Source organism: Salvelinus fontinalis, chromosome 1 (genome assembly GCF_029448725.1).
Source record: "Salvelinus fontinalis isolate EN_2023a chromosome 1, ASM2944872v1, whole genome shotgun sequence".
In the NCBI taxonomy this organism is placed as follows: Eukaryota; Metazoa; Chordata; class Actinopteri; order Salmoniformes; family Salmonidae; genus Salvelinus; species Salvelinus fontinalis.
Window position 1 is genome coordinate 97,612,932 of NC_074665.1, and position 14,837 is coordinate 97,627,768.

At 51.0% G+C, this 14,837-nt stretch overlaps 1 protein-coding gene across 5 annotated transcripts in view; it reads left to right on the forward strand.

The window, feature by feature from the left end:
• Nucleotides 1–14,837, forward strand: part of LOC129864913 (WD repeat-containing and planar cell polarity effector protein fritz homolog) — a 114,197-nt gene that overhangs the window by 62,080 nt on the left and 37,280 nt on the right. For all 5 annotated transcript variants that reach the window (XM_055937240.1, XM_055937231.1, XM_055937264.1 and 2 more), the window contains one exon: nucleotides 8,050–8,186. In XM_055937240.1, coding sequence (XP_055793215.1) covers nucleotides 8,050–8,186 — 137 coding nt within the window. The remainder of the gene's footprint in view (nucleotides 1–8,049; nucleotides 8,187–14,837) is intronic.

Sequence of the window (14,837 nt, forward strand, 5' to 3'; positions counted from 1 at the left end):
AGTGGTGTAAAGCTCGCCGCCATTGGACTCTGGAGCAGTGGAAACGTGTTCTCTGGAGTGATGAATCACACCTCACCATCTGGCAGTCCCATGATGAATCTGGGTTTGGTGGATACCAGGAGAACACTACCTCCCAAAATGCGTAGTGCCAACTGTAAAGTTTGGTGGAGGAGGAATAATGGTTTGGGTCTGTTCTTCATGTTTCAGGCTAGACCCCTTAGTTCCAGTAAAGGGAAATCTACAGCATACAATGACATTCTAGACGATTCTTTGCTTCCAACTTTGTGACAAAAGTTTGGGGAAGGCCCTACCCTGTTTCGGCATCGTTTGTCGATATCTGGATGATTAGATTAGATTATTAGATTAGACCTGGCTCGCAGTTGGCATTACAATTCTTCCCAAAGGTATTCGATGTTGTTGAGGTCAGGGCTCTGTGAAGAACTTGACTGGCCTGCACAGAGCACTGACCTCAACCCCATCGAACACCTTTGGGATAAATTGTAACGCCGACTACGATCCCTAATCGTCCAACATCAGTGCCCGACCTCACTAATGCTCTTATGGCTGAATGGAAGCAAGTCCCCGCAGCAATGTTCCCACATCTAGTGGAAAGCCTTCCCAGAAGAGTGGAGGCTGTTATAGCAGCAAAGGGGGGACCAACGCCATATTAATGCCCCTGATTCTGGAATGAGATGTTGGATGGGCTGGTGTCCACATACTGTTGGTCATGTGGTGTACGTCCTCTGTCCTGCTACAGTTTGTGCTGAAGCCCTGATTAAGACATATACCTTCTGTTATCCTATGACCTATTCTCAACTCACAAAACACACACTCAAACACACTCACACACTCACACAACACACACAAAACACACACTCAAACACACTCACACACTCACACAACACACACTCACACAGTCACACAACACACAGTCACACAACACACACAACACAGTCACACAACACACAGTCACACAACACACACAACACAGTCACACAACACACAGTCACACAACACACACAACACAGTCACACACACTCACACACTCACACACTCACACAACACAACCACACCACACACAACACAAACACACACAACACAAACACACCACACACTCACACAACACAACACACACACACAACACACACTCACACACAGGTGGTGCCACAGGTGAGTGATTCAGGTGCTTGATGTAGCTAATTGACCGTTAAATCCTTCTGCGTGTACGTTCTGGGTCTCCCTTAAGAGGAGTTGTTTTCCCACCGTCTCAGGATTCTCCTGGGAATCCCACTCCGCTCCGGCCAGAACACGGAACGCCGACCCAGACCTGCTGATGACGTGTCATAATGGATGTGTTCCAGCTGGCTCCCTATTCCCTGTATAGTGCACTCATTTAGACCAGGGCCCACAGGGGAGATGGGCTTCTGTTTGGAACACAGGACAGGTCTTTTTTCCATCAATGATTTGTTCATAACGTTGGCTCTGCTTCCGTCTCCTGACACCTGATAAAGCCGCTCTGTACCTTGAACACACACCCTTATATACACACACACACCTACACACACTTAGACATGCACACACACACTCACACATATAAACACCTCACACTGAGCTCCATTGAAAGCCTCAGAGGCAGTAATTACCAGAGTAATTGATGGTGGGTTCCGGGGAATGGCGCTGTGTGTGTGTGTGTGCACGCATGTGGGTGTGTGTGTGGTTGTGTGTGTGTGCATGTGGTTGTGTATGTGTGTGTGCATGTGGGTGTGTGTATGTGTGTGTGTGTGCATGTGGGTGTGTGGGTGTATGTGTGTGTGTGTATGTGTGTGTGTGTGCATGTGGTTGTGTGTGTGCATGTGGTTGTGTGGGTGTATGTGTGTATGTGTGTGTGTGTGTGTGTGTGTGTGTGTGTAAGGGAGGAGTAGGAGGGGCTCACACATCTGTCAGTGTTCAGTTATCCTGTGGCGAACAGACAAACAGACCTGTACTGTCTTACACTGGCCACGCCTCCTCATTTAATGGATATATGGTTACTGTGACAAACTGTCCCTTAGGCCACTTCAGACAGGGACTCCAGACAGGGACTTCAGACAGAGACTTCAGACATGGACCCCAGACAGGGACTTCAGACGGGGACCCCAGACAGCGACTCCAGACAGGGACCCCAGACAGCAACTTCAGACAGAGACTCCAGACAGGGACTCCAGACAGGGACTCCAGACAGCGACTCCAGACAGGGACTCCAGACAGGGACTCCAGACAGCGACTCCAGACAGCGACTCCAGACAGGGACTCCAGACAGGGACTCCAGACAGGGACTCCAGACAGGGACTTCAGACAGGGACTTCAGACAGGGACTCCAGACAGGGACTTCAGACAGCGACTCCAGACAGGGACTCCAGACAGGGACTCCAGACAGCGACTCCAGACAGCGACTCCAGATAGGGACTCCAGACAGCGACTCCAGACAGCGACTCCAGACAGCGACTCCAGACAGGGACCCCAGACAGCAACTTCAGACAGGGACTCCAGACAGGGACCCCAGACTGCAACTTCAGACAGGGACTTCAGACAGGGACTCCAGACAGCAACTTCAGACAGGGACTTCAGACAGGGACTCCAGACAGCAACTTCAGACAGGGACTTCAGACAGGGACCCCATACAGGGACTTCAGACAAGGACCCCAGACAGCGACTCCAGACAGGGACCCCAGACAGGGACTTCAGACAGCGACTCCAGACAGGGACCCCAGACAGGGACCCCAGACAGGGACTCCAGACAGGGACTCCAGACAGCGACTTCAGACAGGGACTCCAGACAGGGTCTCCAGACAGGGACTCCAGACAGGGACCCCAGACAGGGACCCCAGACAGGGACTCCAGACAGGGACTCCAGACAGGGACTCCAGACAGCGACTTCAGACAGCGACTTCAGACAGGGACCCCAGACAGCGACTCCAGACAGGGACTTCAGACAGAGACTCCAGACAGCGACTTCAGACAGGGACCCCAGACAGCGACTCCAACATGTACTTTTCTTCCTTTTTCATCTCTTCTCCACTTCTCTGCTTTTCTCTGCTCTACTATTTTAATGCTTCTATCTCTCCATCCCTCTCCATCCCTCACCTCTCCATCCCTCTCCTCTCATCCCTCTCCTCTCACCCCTCTCCTCTCCATCCCTCATCCCTCTCCTCTCCATCCCTCACCTCTCCATCCCTCACCTCTCCATCCCTCACCTCTCCATCCCTCACCTCTCCATCCCTCTCCTCTCATCCCTCTCCTCTCCATCCCTCACCTCTCCATCCCTCACCTCTCCACCCCTCACCTCTCCATCCCTCTCCTCTCCATCCCTCACCTCTCCATCCCTCACCTCTCCATCCCTCTCCTTTCCATCCCTCACCTTTCCATCCCTCTCCTTTCCATCCCTCTCCTTTCCATCCCTCACCTCTCCATCCCTCACCTCTCCATCCCTCAGCTCTCCATCCCTCAACTCTCCATCCTTCACCTCTCCATCCTTTACCTCTCCACCCCTCACCTCTCCATCCCTCACCTCTCTCCATCCCTCACCTCTCATCCCTCCTCTCCATCCCTCACCTCTCCATCCCTCACCTCTCCATCCCTCACCTCTCCATCCCTCATCTCTCCATCCCTCACCTCTCCATCCCTCAGCTCTCCATCCCTCACCTCTCCATCCCTCACCTCTCCATCCCTCTCCTCTCATCCCTCTCCTCTCCATCCCTCAGCTCTCCATCCCTCAGCTCTCCATCCCTCAGCTCTCCATCCCTCACCTCTCCATCCCTCATCTCTCCATCCCTCACCTCTCCATCCCTCACCTCTCCATCCCTCTCCTCTCATCCCTCTCCTCTCCATCCCTCACCTCTCCATCCCTCACCTCTCCATCCCTCACCTCTCCATCCCTCTCCTCTCATCCCTCTCCTCTCCATCCCTCACCTCTCCATCCCTCACCTCTCCATCCCTCTCCTCTCCATCCCTCTCCTCTCCATCCCTCACCTCTCCATCCCTCACCTCTCCATCCCTCTCCTCTCCATCCCTCACCTTTCCATCCCTCTCCTTTCCATCCCTCTCCTTTCCATCCCTCACCTCTCCATCCCTCACCTCTCCATCCCTCAGCTCTCCATCCCTCAACTCTCCATCCTTCACCTCTCCATCCTTTACCTCTCCACCCCTCACCTCTCCATCCCTCACCTCTCTCCATCCCTCACCTCTCATCCCTCCTCTCCATCCCTCACCTCTCCATCCCTCACCTCTCCATCCCTCACCTCTCCATCCCTCATCTCTCCATCCCTCACCTCTCCATCCCTCAGCTCTCCATCCCTCACCTCTCCATCCCTCACCTCTCCATCCCTCTCCTCTCATCCCTCTCCTCTCCATCCCTCAGCTCTCCATCCCTCAGCTCTCCATCCCTCAGCTCTCCATCCCTCACCTCTCCATCCCTCATCTCTCCATCCCTCACCTCTCCATCCCTCACCTCTCCATCCCTCTCCTCTCATCCCTCTCCTCTCCATCCCTCCTCTCCATCCCTCACCTCTCCATCCCTCTCCTCTCCATCCCTCACCTCTCCATCTCTCACCTCTCCATCCCTCACCTCTCCATCCCTCACCTCTCCATCCCTCACCTCTCCATCCCTCTCCTTTCCATCCCTCTCCTTTCCATCCCTCACCTCTCCATCCCTCACCTCTCCATCTCTCACCTCTCCATCTCTCACCTCTCCATCCCTCACCTCTCCATCTCTCACCTCTCCATCCCATCTCCTCTCCATCTCTCACCTCTCCATCCCATCTCCTCTCCATCTCTCACCTCTCCATCTCTCACCTCTCCATCCCTCACCTCTCCATCTCTCACCTCTCCATCCCTCACCTCTCCATCTCTCACCTCTCCATCCCTCACCTCTCCATCTCTCACCTTTCCATCTCTCACCTTTCCATCCCTCACCTCTCCATCCCTCACCTCTCCATCTCTCACCTCTCCATCCCTCACCTCTCCATCCCTCACCTCTCCATCCCTCACCTCTCCATCCCTCTCCTTTCCATCCCTCACCTCTCCATCCCTCTCCTTTCCATCCCTCACCTCTCCATCCCTCACCTCTCCATCCCTCTCCTCTCCATCTCTCACCTCTCCATCCATCCCTCTCCTCTCCATCCCTCACCTCTCCATCCCTCACCTCTCCATCCCTCACCTCTCCATCTCTCACCTCTCCATCCCTCACCTCTCCATCTCTCACCTCTCCATCCCTCACCTTTCCATCTCTCACCTTTCCATCCCTCTCCTCTCCATCCCTCACCTCTCCATCCCATCTCCTTTCCATCCCTCACCTCTCCATCTCTCACCTCTCCATCCCTCACCTCTCCATCTCTCACCTCTCCATCCCTCACCTTTCCATCTCTCACCTTTCCATCCCTCACCTCTCCATCCCTCACCTCTCCATCCCATCTCCTTTCCATCCCTCACCTCTCCATCTCTCACCTCTCCATCCTCACCTCTCCATCCCTCTCCTCTCCATCCCATCTCCTTTCCATCCCTCACCTCTCCATCTCTCACCTCTCCATCCCTCACCTCTCCATCCCTCACCTCTCCATCTCTCACCTCTCCATCTCTCACCTCTCCATCCCTCACCTCTCCATCCCATCTCCTTTCCATCCCTCACCTCTCCATCTCTCACCTCTCCATCCCTCACCTCTCCATCCCTCACCTCTCCATCCCTCTCCTATCCATCCCTCTCCTCTCCATCCCTCACCTCTCCATCTCTCTCCTCTCCTTTCTTGTTCTTTTCTCAAGATGCTTTACTTTTGTATTACTTTTCTCCTCTCTCCTTCTCTCCTCCTGCTCTAATTTCCTCTCTCCTCTGCTCTCTCCTTCTTTCCTCTCCTCCTCCTCCTCTCGTCCTCCTCTTCTCCTCTTCAGACCAGTAGCCTGTGGGCCCTTCGAGACTAGTAGGGGATGAAATTGCTAAACTAAACTCTATTCACCAAGCTCTGCAAACCCTGATTTGCACTTAAACCCCCTCTCGTTAAAATGTATCTGTTTATTAAACCAATTAAACCAATTTAAATGGTGGGGAGAAGAAAAAATGACATGTACTGTTCTCATACCTTGCTTTGAATTGGCTCACACACTCATGCACACGCACTTACACATCAATTAGCAATGGCTTGTGCTATGTTTGTGTACGAGTGTGTATAATTATGCTTCTGACGCACGCTGTGGTTGCGTGAAAAATGAATAATTAATACACTAGCACTCAGAGGGAGAAGTCGGGCAAAAATCATCTCAGAACATGAGAGGAAAAAACTACAATTTGAAATCAGGACAGTTGTGTGTATCTGGAACACTGTGCCTTTATAATATGTCCTGTATTAAAGACTTAGCTTTTATCTGGTATTTATGTTAATGCTACTGGTCCTACATGTTCATGATTATAAAATACCACCATCAATGATCGCCTTAACTCTCCCTAAACAAAGTCATGCATAAAGTGTCTTTCTAATACATTACGCTTTTTCATAGGCTTTTTCATAGGGTTTTTCAAAATGGCACCCTATTCCCTATGGGCCCTGGTCAAGAAGTAGTGCACTATATAGGGAATAAGGGGCCTTTTGGAACACAGCTATAGATTACTCATAAACAAGTTAAAATGGTCCGTTTGGTATTGATCTGACCAGAGTGTCTATAAACGGGATTATTAGATTATATTTAAACCGATCAACAACAAAATCCTAAATGAAGGATTTGGGATTGAGGATGTACCGGGGGCGTTGGTTGGACCACTTGAGACCAGGTGGCTGATGTGGGGGGGATTAGGGGCAGGGGTAAACAGACCCCTTAAAATCCACTTAATGCTTTTCCATTGACTGACTGAATGAGAAATATGTTGACACACACACACACACACACACACACACACACACACACACACACACACACACACACACACACACACACACACACACACACACACACACACACACACGCCAACCCAACCTCTGAGCAACATGTTGCTATAATGTGCAATGGGGGTTTACTACGTACGTGTGTGTGTGTGTGTGTGTGTGTGTGTGTGTGTGTGTGTGTGTGTGTGTGTGTGTGTGTGTGTGTGTGTGTGTGTGTGTGTGTGTGTGTGTGTGTGTGTGTGTGTGTGTGTGTGTGTGTGTGTGTGTGTGTGTGTGTGTGTGTGTGTGTGTGCGCGCGCGCGCGCGTTGGGTTAACTGTGAGGTATATGTGCCTTTTGGCCTCCGTCTGCCAAATAGCAGCCGGTAATACTTTGATGGTGTAAAATATGTGTAATCTACTGCGCTGTGTGACGCAATCACAGCTCCTTGTTGAAATTAGGATGAAGGGAGAGTTTAAAAAACAGAGAGTTTTAGAAAAGGATTCTATGGCTGCTTAGTTCCATCACGAAATATGTCAACAAGGATCTACTGTAGGGCATAGAGCGAGGTGAAACCGTAGTGTATCACAGCTGCTCCTGAATTCACTTCCTACCCCTTTGTCCACCTCAGAGTTTCCCAAACTCAGCCCTGGGGACCACTAGGGGGCGCGCATTTCAGTTGTTTTGCCCCTAGCACTACACAGTTGATTGAAATGATCAACTCATCATCAAGCTTTAATGGACTGAATCCGCTGTGGAGTGCTGGGGCAAAAAGCTAAACATGCACCCCTTGGGGGAGAAACACTGTCCTAACTATTCAATGTTTGGGAGGAAGGATGGGAGAGAGGGAGGGAGGGAGGGAGGGAGGAAGGGAGAGAGGGAGGAAGGAAGGAAGGAACGGAGGGAGGGAGGGAGGTGAGGAAGGAAGTGAGGGAGAAAGAGAGGGAGGGAGGAAGGAAGGAACGGAGGGAGGGAGGGAGTGAGGAAGGAAGTGAGGGAGGGAGGGAGGGAGGGAGGGAGGGAGGGAGGAAGAGAGGGAGGAGGGAAGGGAGGGAGGGAGACGCTTCACTATTACACTGCTTATACCTATCTTAACAGTTCAGATCACACTCACCACACCGTCTAAGACCTTGACCTTTACCCTTTGTGTGTGATGTCATCCCCAGCGGTGCTCAGTGATAGGCTGCTGCTGCTGTCGTTCCTGGAGAAGAGCCAGGTGTGTGTAGTCTATCTGAACAGGAAGAACCAGGGATCACCTGACACCAGCCACCGACTGGAGAAACTCTCCCCATCAGAACTCAAGGCACAGTACACACACACTGCACACACACACTATATACACACACTGCACACACACACACTATATACACACACTACACACACACACTATATATACACACTACACACACACACACTATATACACACACTGCACACACACACTGCACACACACACTACACACACACACTGCACACACACACTATACACACACACTGCACACACACTGCACACACACACTATATATACACAAACTGCACACACACACACACACACACACACACTATATATACACACACTGCACACTATATATACACACACTGCACACACACACACACACACACTATATACACACACTACACACACACACACACATACTATATATAAAAAAGTATGTGGACACCCCTTCAAATGAGTGGATTTGGCTATTTCGGCCACACCGTTGCTGACAGGTGTATGAAATCGAGCACACAGCCATGCAATCTCCATAGACAAACATTGTCAGTAGAATGGCCTTCCAGAAGAGCTCAGTGACTTTCAACGTGGCACCGTCATAGGATGCCACCTTTCCAACAAGTAATTTAGTCAAATTTCTGCCCTGCTAGAGCTGCCCCAGTCAACTGTAAGTGCTGGTATTGTGAAGTGGAAACGTTTAGGAGCAACAACGGCTCAGCTGCGAAGTGGTAGGCCACACAAGCTCACAGAACTGGACCAGCGAGTGCTGAATCGCATAGCATGTAAAAACATATATTTTTTTAAATACAGAATTCCAAAAAAACGACCCAATTCCAAATTGCCTCTGGAAGCAACATAGGCACAATATCTGTTCGTTGGGAGCTTCATAAATTGGGTTTCCATGGCTTAACAGCCGCACACAGAGGAAATGTGATCTCTGAAGTGATTAATCACGCTTCACCATCTGGAAATCTGAGTTTGGCGGATGCCAGGAGAACGCTACCTGTCCCAATGTAAAGTCTGGTGGAAGAGGTGTAATGGTCTGGGGCTGTTTTGGTGTTGGTTCGGGCCCCTTAGTTCCAGTGAAGGGAAATCTTAAAGCTACGGCATACAATGACATTCTAGACGATTCCGTGCTTCCAACTTTGTGGCAACAGTTTGGGGAAGGTCCTTTCCTGTTTCACCCTCACAATTCCCCCGTGCACAAAGAGAGGTCCATACAGAAATGGTTTGTCGAGATGGGTGTGGAAGAACTTGACTGGCCTGCACAGAGCCCTGACCTCAACCCCATCAAGCATCTTCGGGATGAATTGGAACGCCAACTGGGAGCCAGGCCTAATCGTCCAACATCAGTGCCAGACCTCACTAATGCTCTTGTGGCTGAATGGAAGCAAGTCCCCGCAGAAATGTTCCAACATCTAGTGGAAACCCTTCCCAGAAGAGTGGAGGCTGTTATAGCAGCAAAGGGGGACCAACTCCATATTAATGCCCATGATTTTGGAATGACCACTATACCAGCCGTATGGTGAGACCTCTATACCAGCCGTATGATGAGACCTCTATACCAGCCGTATGGTGAGACCACTATACCAGCAGTATGGTGAGACCTCTATACCAGCCGTATCAGACCACTATACCAGACGTATGGTGAGACCTCTATACCAGCCGTATGGTGAGACCACTATACCAGCCGTATGGTGAGACCTCTATACCAGCCGTATGGTGAGACCTCTATACCAGCCGTATGGTGAGACCTCTATACCAGCCGTATAGTGAGACCTCTATACCAGCCTTATGGTGAGACCTCTATACCAGCCGTATGGTGAGACCTCTATACCAGCCGTATGGTGAGACCTCTATACCAGCCGTATGGTGAGACCTCTATACCAGCCGTATGGTGAGACCTCTATACCAGCCGTATGGTGAGACCACTATACTAGCCGTATGGTGAGACCTCTATACCAGCCGTATCAGACCTCTATACCAGCCGTATGGTCAGACCTCTATACCAGCCGTATGGTGAGACCTCTATACCAGCCGTATCAGACCTCTATACCAGCCGTATGGTCAGACCTCTATACCAGCCGTATGGTGAGACCTCTATACCAGCCGTATCAGACCTCTATACCAGCCGTATGGTCAGACCTCTATACCAGCCGTATGGTGAGACCTCTATACCAGCCGTATCAGACCTCTATACCAGCCGTATCAGACCTCTATACCAGCCGTATCAGACCTCTATACCAGCCGTATGGTGAGACCTCTATACCAGCCGTATGGTGAGACCTCTATACCAGCCGTATGGTGAGACCACTATACCAGCCGTATGGTGAGACCTCTATACCAGCCGTATGGTGAGACCACTATACCAGCAGTATGGTGAGACCTCTTTACCAGCCGTATGGTGAGACCACTATACCAGCAGTATGGTGAGACCTCTATACCAGCCGTATGGTGAGACCACTATACCAGCAGTATGGTGAGACCTCTATACCAGCCGTATCAGACCACTATACCAGCCGTATGGTGAGACCTCTATACCAGCCGTATGGTGAGACCTCTATACCAGCCGTATCAGACCTCTAATACCAGCCGTATGGTGAGACCTCTATACCAGCCGTATGGTGAGACCTCTATACCAGCCGTATGGTGAGACCTCTATACCAGCCGTATGGTGAGACCTCTATACCAGCCGTATGGTGAGACCACTATACTAGCCGTATGGTGTGACCTCTATACCAGCCGTATGGTGAGACCTCTATACCAGCCGTATGGTGAGACCTCTATACCAGCCGTATGGTGAGACCACTATACCAGCCGTATGGTGAGACCTCTATACCAGCAGTATGGTGAGACCTCTTTACCAGCCGTATGGTGAGACCTCTATACCAGCCGTATGGTGAGACCTCTTTACCAGCCGTATGGTGAGACCACTATACCAGCAGTATGGTGAGACCACTATACCAGCCGTATGGTGAGACCTCTATACCAGCAGTATGGTGAGACCTCTTTACCAGCCGTATGGTGAGACCTCTATACCAGCCGTATGGTGAGACCTCTTTACCAGCCGTATGGTGAGACCACTATACCAGCAGTATGGTGAGACCTCTATACCAGCCGTATCAGACCACTATACCAGCCGTATGGTGAGACCTCTATACCAGCCGTATGGTGAGACCTCTATACCAGCCGTATCAGACCTCTAATACCAGCCGTATGGTGAGACCTCTATACCAGCCGTATGGTGAGACCTCTATACCAGCCGTATGGTGAGACCTCTATACCAGCCGTATGGTGAGACCTCTATACCAGCCATATGGTGAGACCTCTATACCAGCCGTATGGTGAGACCTCTATACCAGCCGTATGGTGAGACCTCTATACCAGCCGTATGGTGAGACCTCTATACCAGCCGTATGGTGAGACCTCTATACCAGCCGTATGGTGAGACCTCTATACCAGCCGTATGGTGAGACCACTATACCAGCCGTATGGTGAGACCACTATACCAGCCGTATGGTGAGACCTCTATACCAGCCGTATGGTGAGACCTCTATACCAGCCGTATCAGACCACTATACCAGCCGTATGGTGAGACCTCTATACCAGCCGTATCAGACCTCTATACCAGCCGTATGGTGAGACCTCTATACCAGCCGTATGGTGAGACCTCTATACCAGCCGTATGGCGAGACCTCTATACCAGCCGTATGGTGAGACCACTATACCAGCCGTATCAGACCTCTATACCAGCCGTATGGTGAGACCACTATACCAGCCATATGGTGAGACCTCTATACCAGCCGTATGGTGAGACCTCTATACCAGCCATATGGTGAGACTTCTATACCAGCCGTATCAGACCTCTATACCAGCCGTATGGTGAGACCACTATACCAGCCGTATGGTGAGAACACTATACCAGCCGTATGGTGAGACCACTATACCAGCCGTATCAGACCTCTATACCAGCCGTATCAGACCTCTATACCAGCCGTATCAGACCTCTATACCAGCCGTATGGTGAGACCACTATACCAGCCGTATGGTGAGACCTCTATACCAGCCGTATCAGACCTCTATACCAGCCGTATCAGACCTCTATACCAGCCGTATGGTGAGACCACTATACCAGCCGTATGGTGAGACCACTATACCAGCCGTATCAGACCTCTATACCAGCCGTATCAGACCTCTATACCAGCCGTATGGTGAGACCACTATACCAGCCGTATCAGACCTCTATACCAGCCGTATCAGACCTCTATACCAGCCGTATGGTGAGACCTCTATACCAGCCGTATGGTGAGACCTCTATACCAGCCGTATGGTGAGACCTCTATACCAGCCGTATGGTGAGACCTCTATACCAGCCGTATGGTGAGACCTCTATACCAGCCGTATCAGACCTCTATACCAGCCGTATGGTGAGACCTCTATACCAGCCGTATGGTGAGACCTCTATACCAGCCGTATGGTGAGACCTCTATACCAGCCATATGGTGAGACCTCTATACCAGCCGTATCAGACCTCCATTCCAGCCGTATGGTGAGACCTCTATACCAGCCGTATGGTGAGACCTCTATACCGGCCGTATCAGACCTCCATTCCAGCCGTATGGTGAGACCTCTATACCAGCCGTATCAGACCTCCATTCCAGCCGTATGGTGAGACCTCTATACCAGCCGTATGGTGAGACCACTATACCAGCCGTATGGTGAGACCACTATACCAGCCGTATCAGACCTCTATACCAGCCGTATGGTGAGACCTCTATACCAGCCATATGGTGAGACCACTATACCAGCCGTATGGTGAGACCTCTATACCAGCCGTATGGTGAGACCTCTATACCAGCCATATGGTGAGACCTCTATACCAGCCGTATCAGACCTCTATACCATCCGTATGGTGAGACCACTATACCAGCCGTATCAGACCTCTATACCAGCCGTATCAGACCTCTATACCAGCCGTGTGGTGAGAACTCTATACCAGCCGTATCAGACCTCTATACCAGCCGTATCAGACCTCTATACCAGCCGTATCAGACCTCTATACCAGCCGTAGGGTGAGACCTCTATACCAGCCGTATGGTGAGACCTGTATACCAGCCGTATGGTGAGACCTCTATACCAGCCGTATGGTGAGACCTCTATACCAGCCGTATGGTGAGACCTCTATACCAGCCGTATGGTGAGACCTCTATACCAGCCATATGGTGAGACCTCTATACCAGCCGTATCAGACCTCCATTCCAGCCGTATGGTGAGACCTCTATACCAGCCGTATGGTGAGACCTCTATACCGGCCGTATGGTGAGACCACTATACCAGCCGTATGGTGAGACCACTATACCAGCCGTATGGTGAGACCACTATACCAGCCGCATCAGACCTCTATACCAGCCGTATGGTGAGACCTCTATACCAGCCATATGGTGAGACCACTATACCAGCCGTATGGTGAGACCACTATACCAGCCGTATGGTGAGACCTCTATACCAGCCATATGGTGAGACCTCTATACCAGCCGTATCAGACCACTATTCCAGCCGTATGGTGAGACCTCTATACCAGCCGTATGGTGAGACCACTATACCAGCCGTATGGTGAGACCTCTATACCAGCTGTATCAGACCTCTATACCAGCCGTATCAGACCTCTATACCAGCAGTATCAGACCTCTATACCAGCCGTATCAGACCTCTATACCAGCCGTATGGTGAGACCTCTATACCAGCCGTATGGTGAGACCTCTATACCAGCCGTATGGTGAGACCTCTATACCAGCCGTATCAGACCTCTATACCAGCCGTATCAGACCTCTATACCAGCAGTATCAGACCTCTATACCAGCCGTATGGTGAGACCTCTATACCAGCCGTATGGTGAGACCTCTATACCAGCCGTATCAGACCTCTATACCAGCCGTATCAGACCTCTATACAAGCCGTATCAGACCTCTATACCAGCCGTATGGTGAGACCTCTATACCAGCCGTATGGTGAGACCTCTATACCAGCCGTATCAGATCTCTATACCAGCCGTATGGTGAGACCTCTATACCAGCCGTATCAGACCTCTATACCAGCCGTATCAGACCTCTATACCAGCCGTATCAGACCTCTATACCAGCCGTATGGTGAGACCTCTATACCAGCCGTATGGTGAGACCTCTATACCAGCCGTATCAGATCTCTATACCAGCCGTATGGTGAGACCTCTATACCAGCCATATGGTGAGACCACTATACCAGCCGTATGGTGAGACCTCTATACCAGCCGTGTGGTGAGACCTCTATACCAGCCATATGGTGAGACCTCTATACCAGCCGTATCAGACCTCTATTCCAGCCGTATGGTGAGACCTCTATACCAGCCGTATGGTGAGACCACTATACCAGCCGTATGGTGAGACCTCTATACCAGCCGTATGGTGAGACCTCTATACCGGCCGTATGGTGAGACCTCTATACCAGCCATATGGTGAGACCTCTATACCAGCCGTATCAGACCTGTATTCCAGCCGTATGGTGAGACCTCTATACAAGCCGTATGGTGAGACCACTATACCAGCCGTATGGTGAGACCTCTATACCAGCCGTATCAGACCTCTATACCAGCCGTATGGTGAGACCACTATACCAGCCGTATCAGACCTCTATACCAGCCGTATCAGACCTCTATACCAGCCGTATCAGACCTCTATACCAGCCGT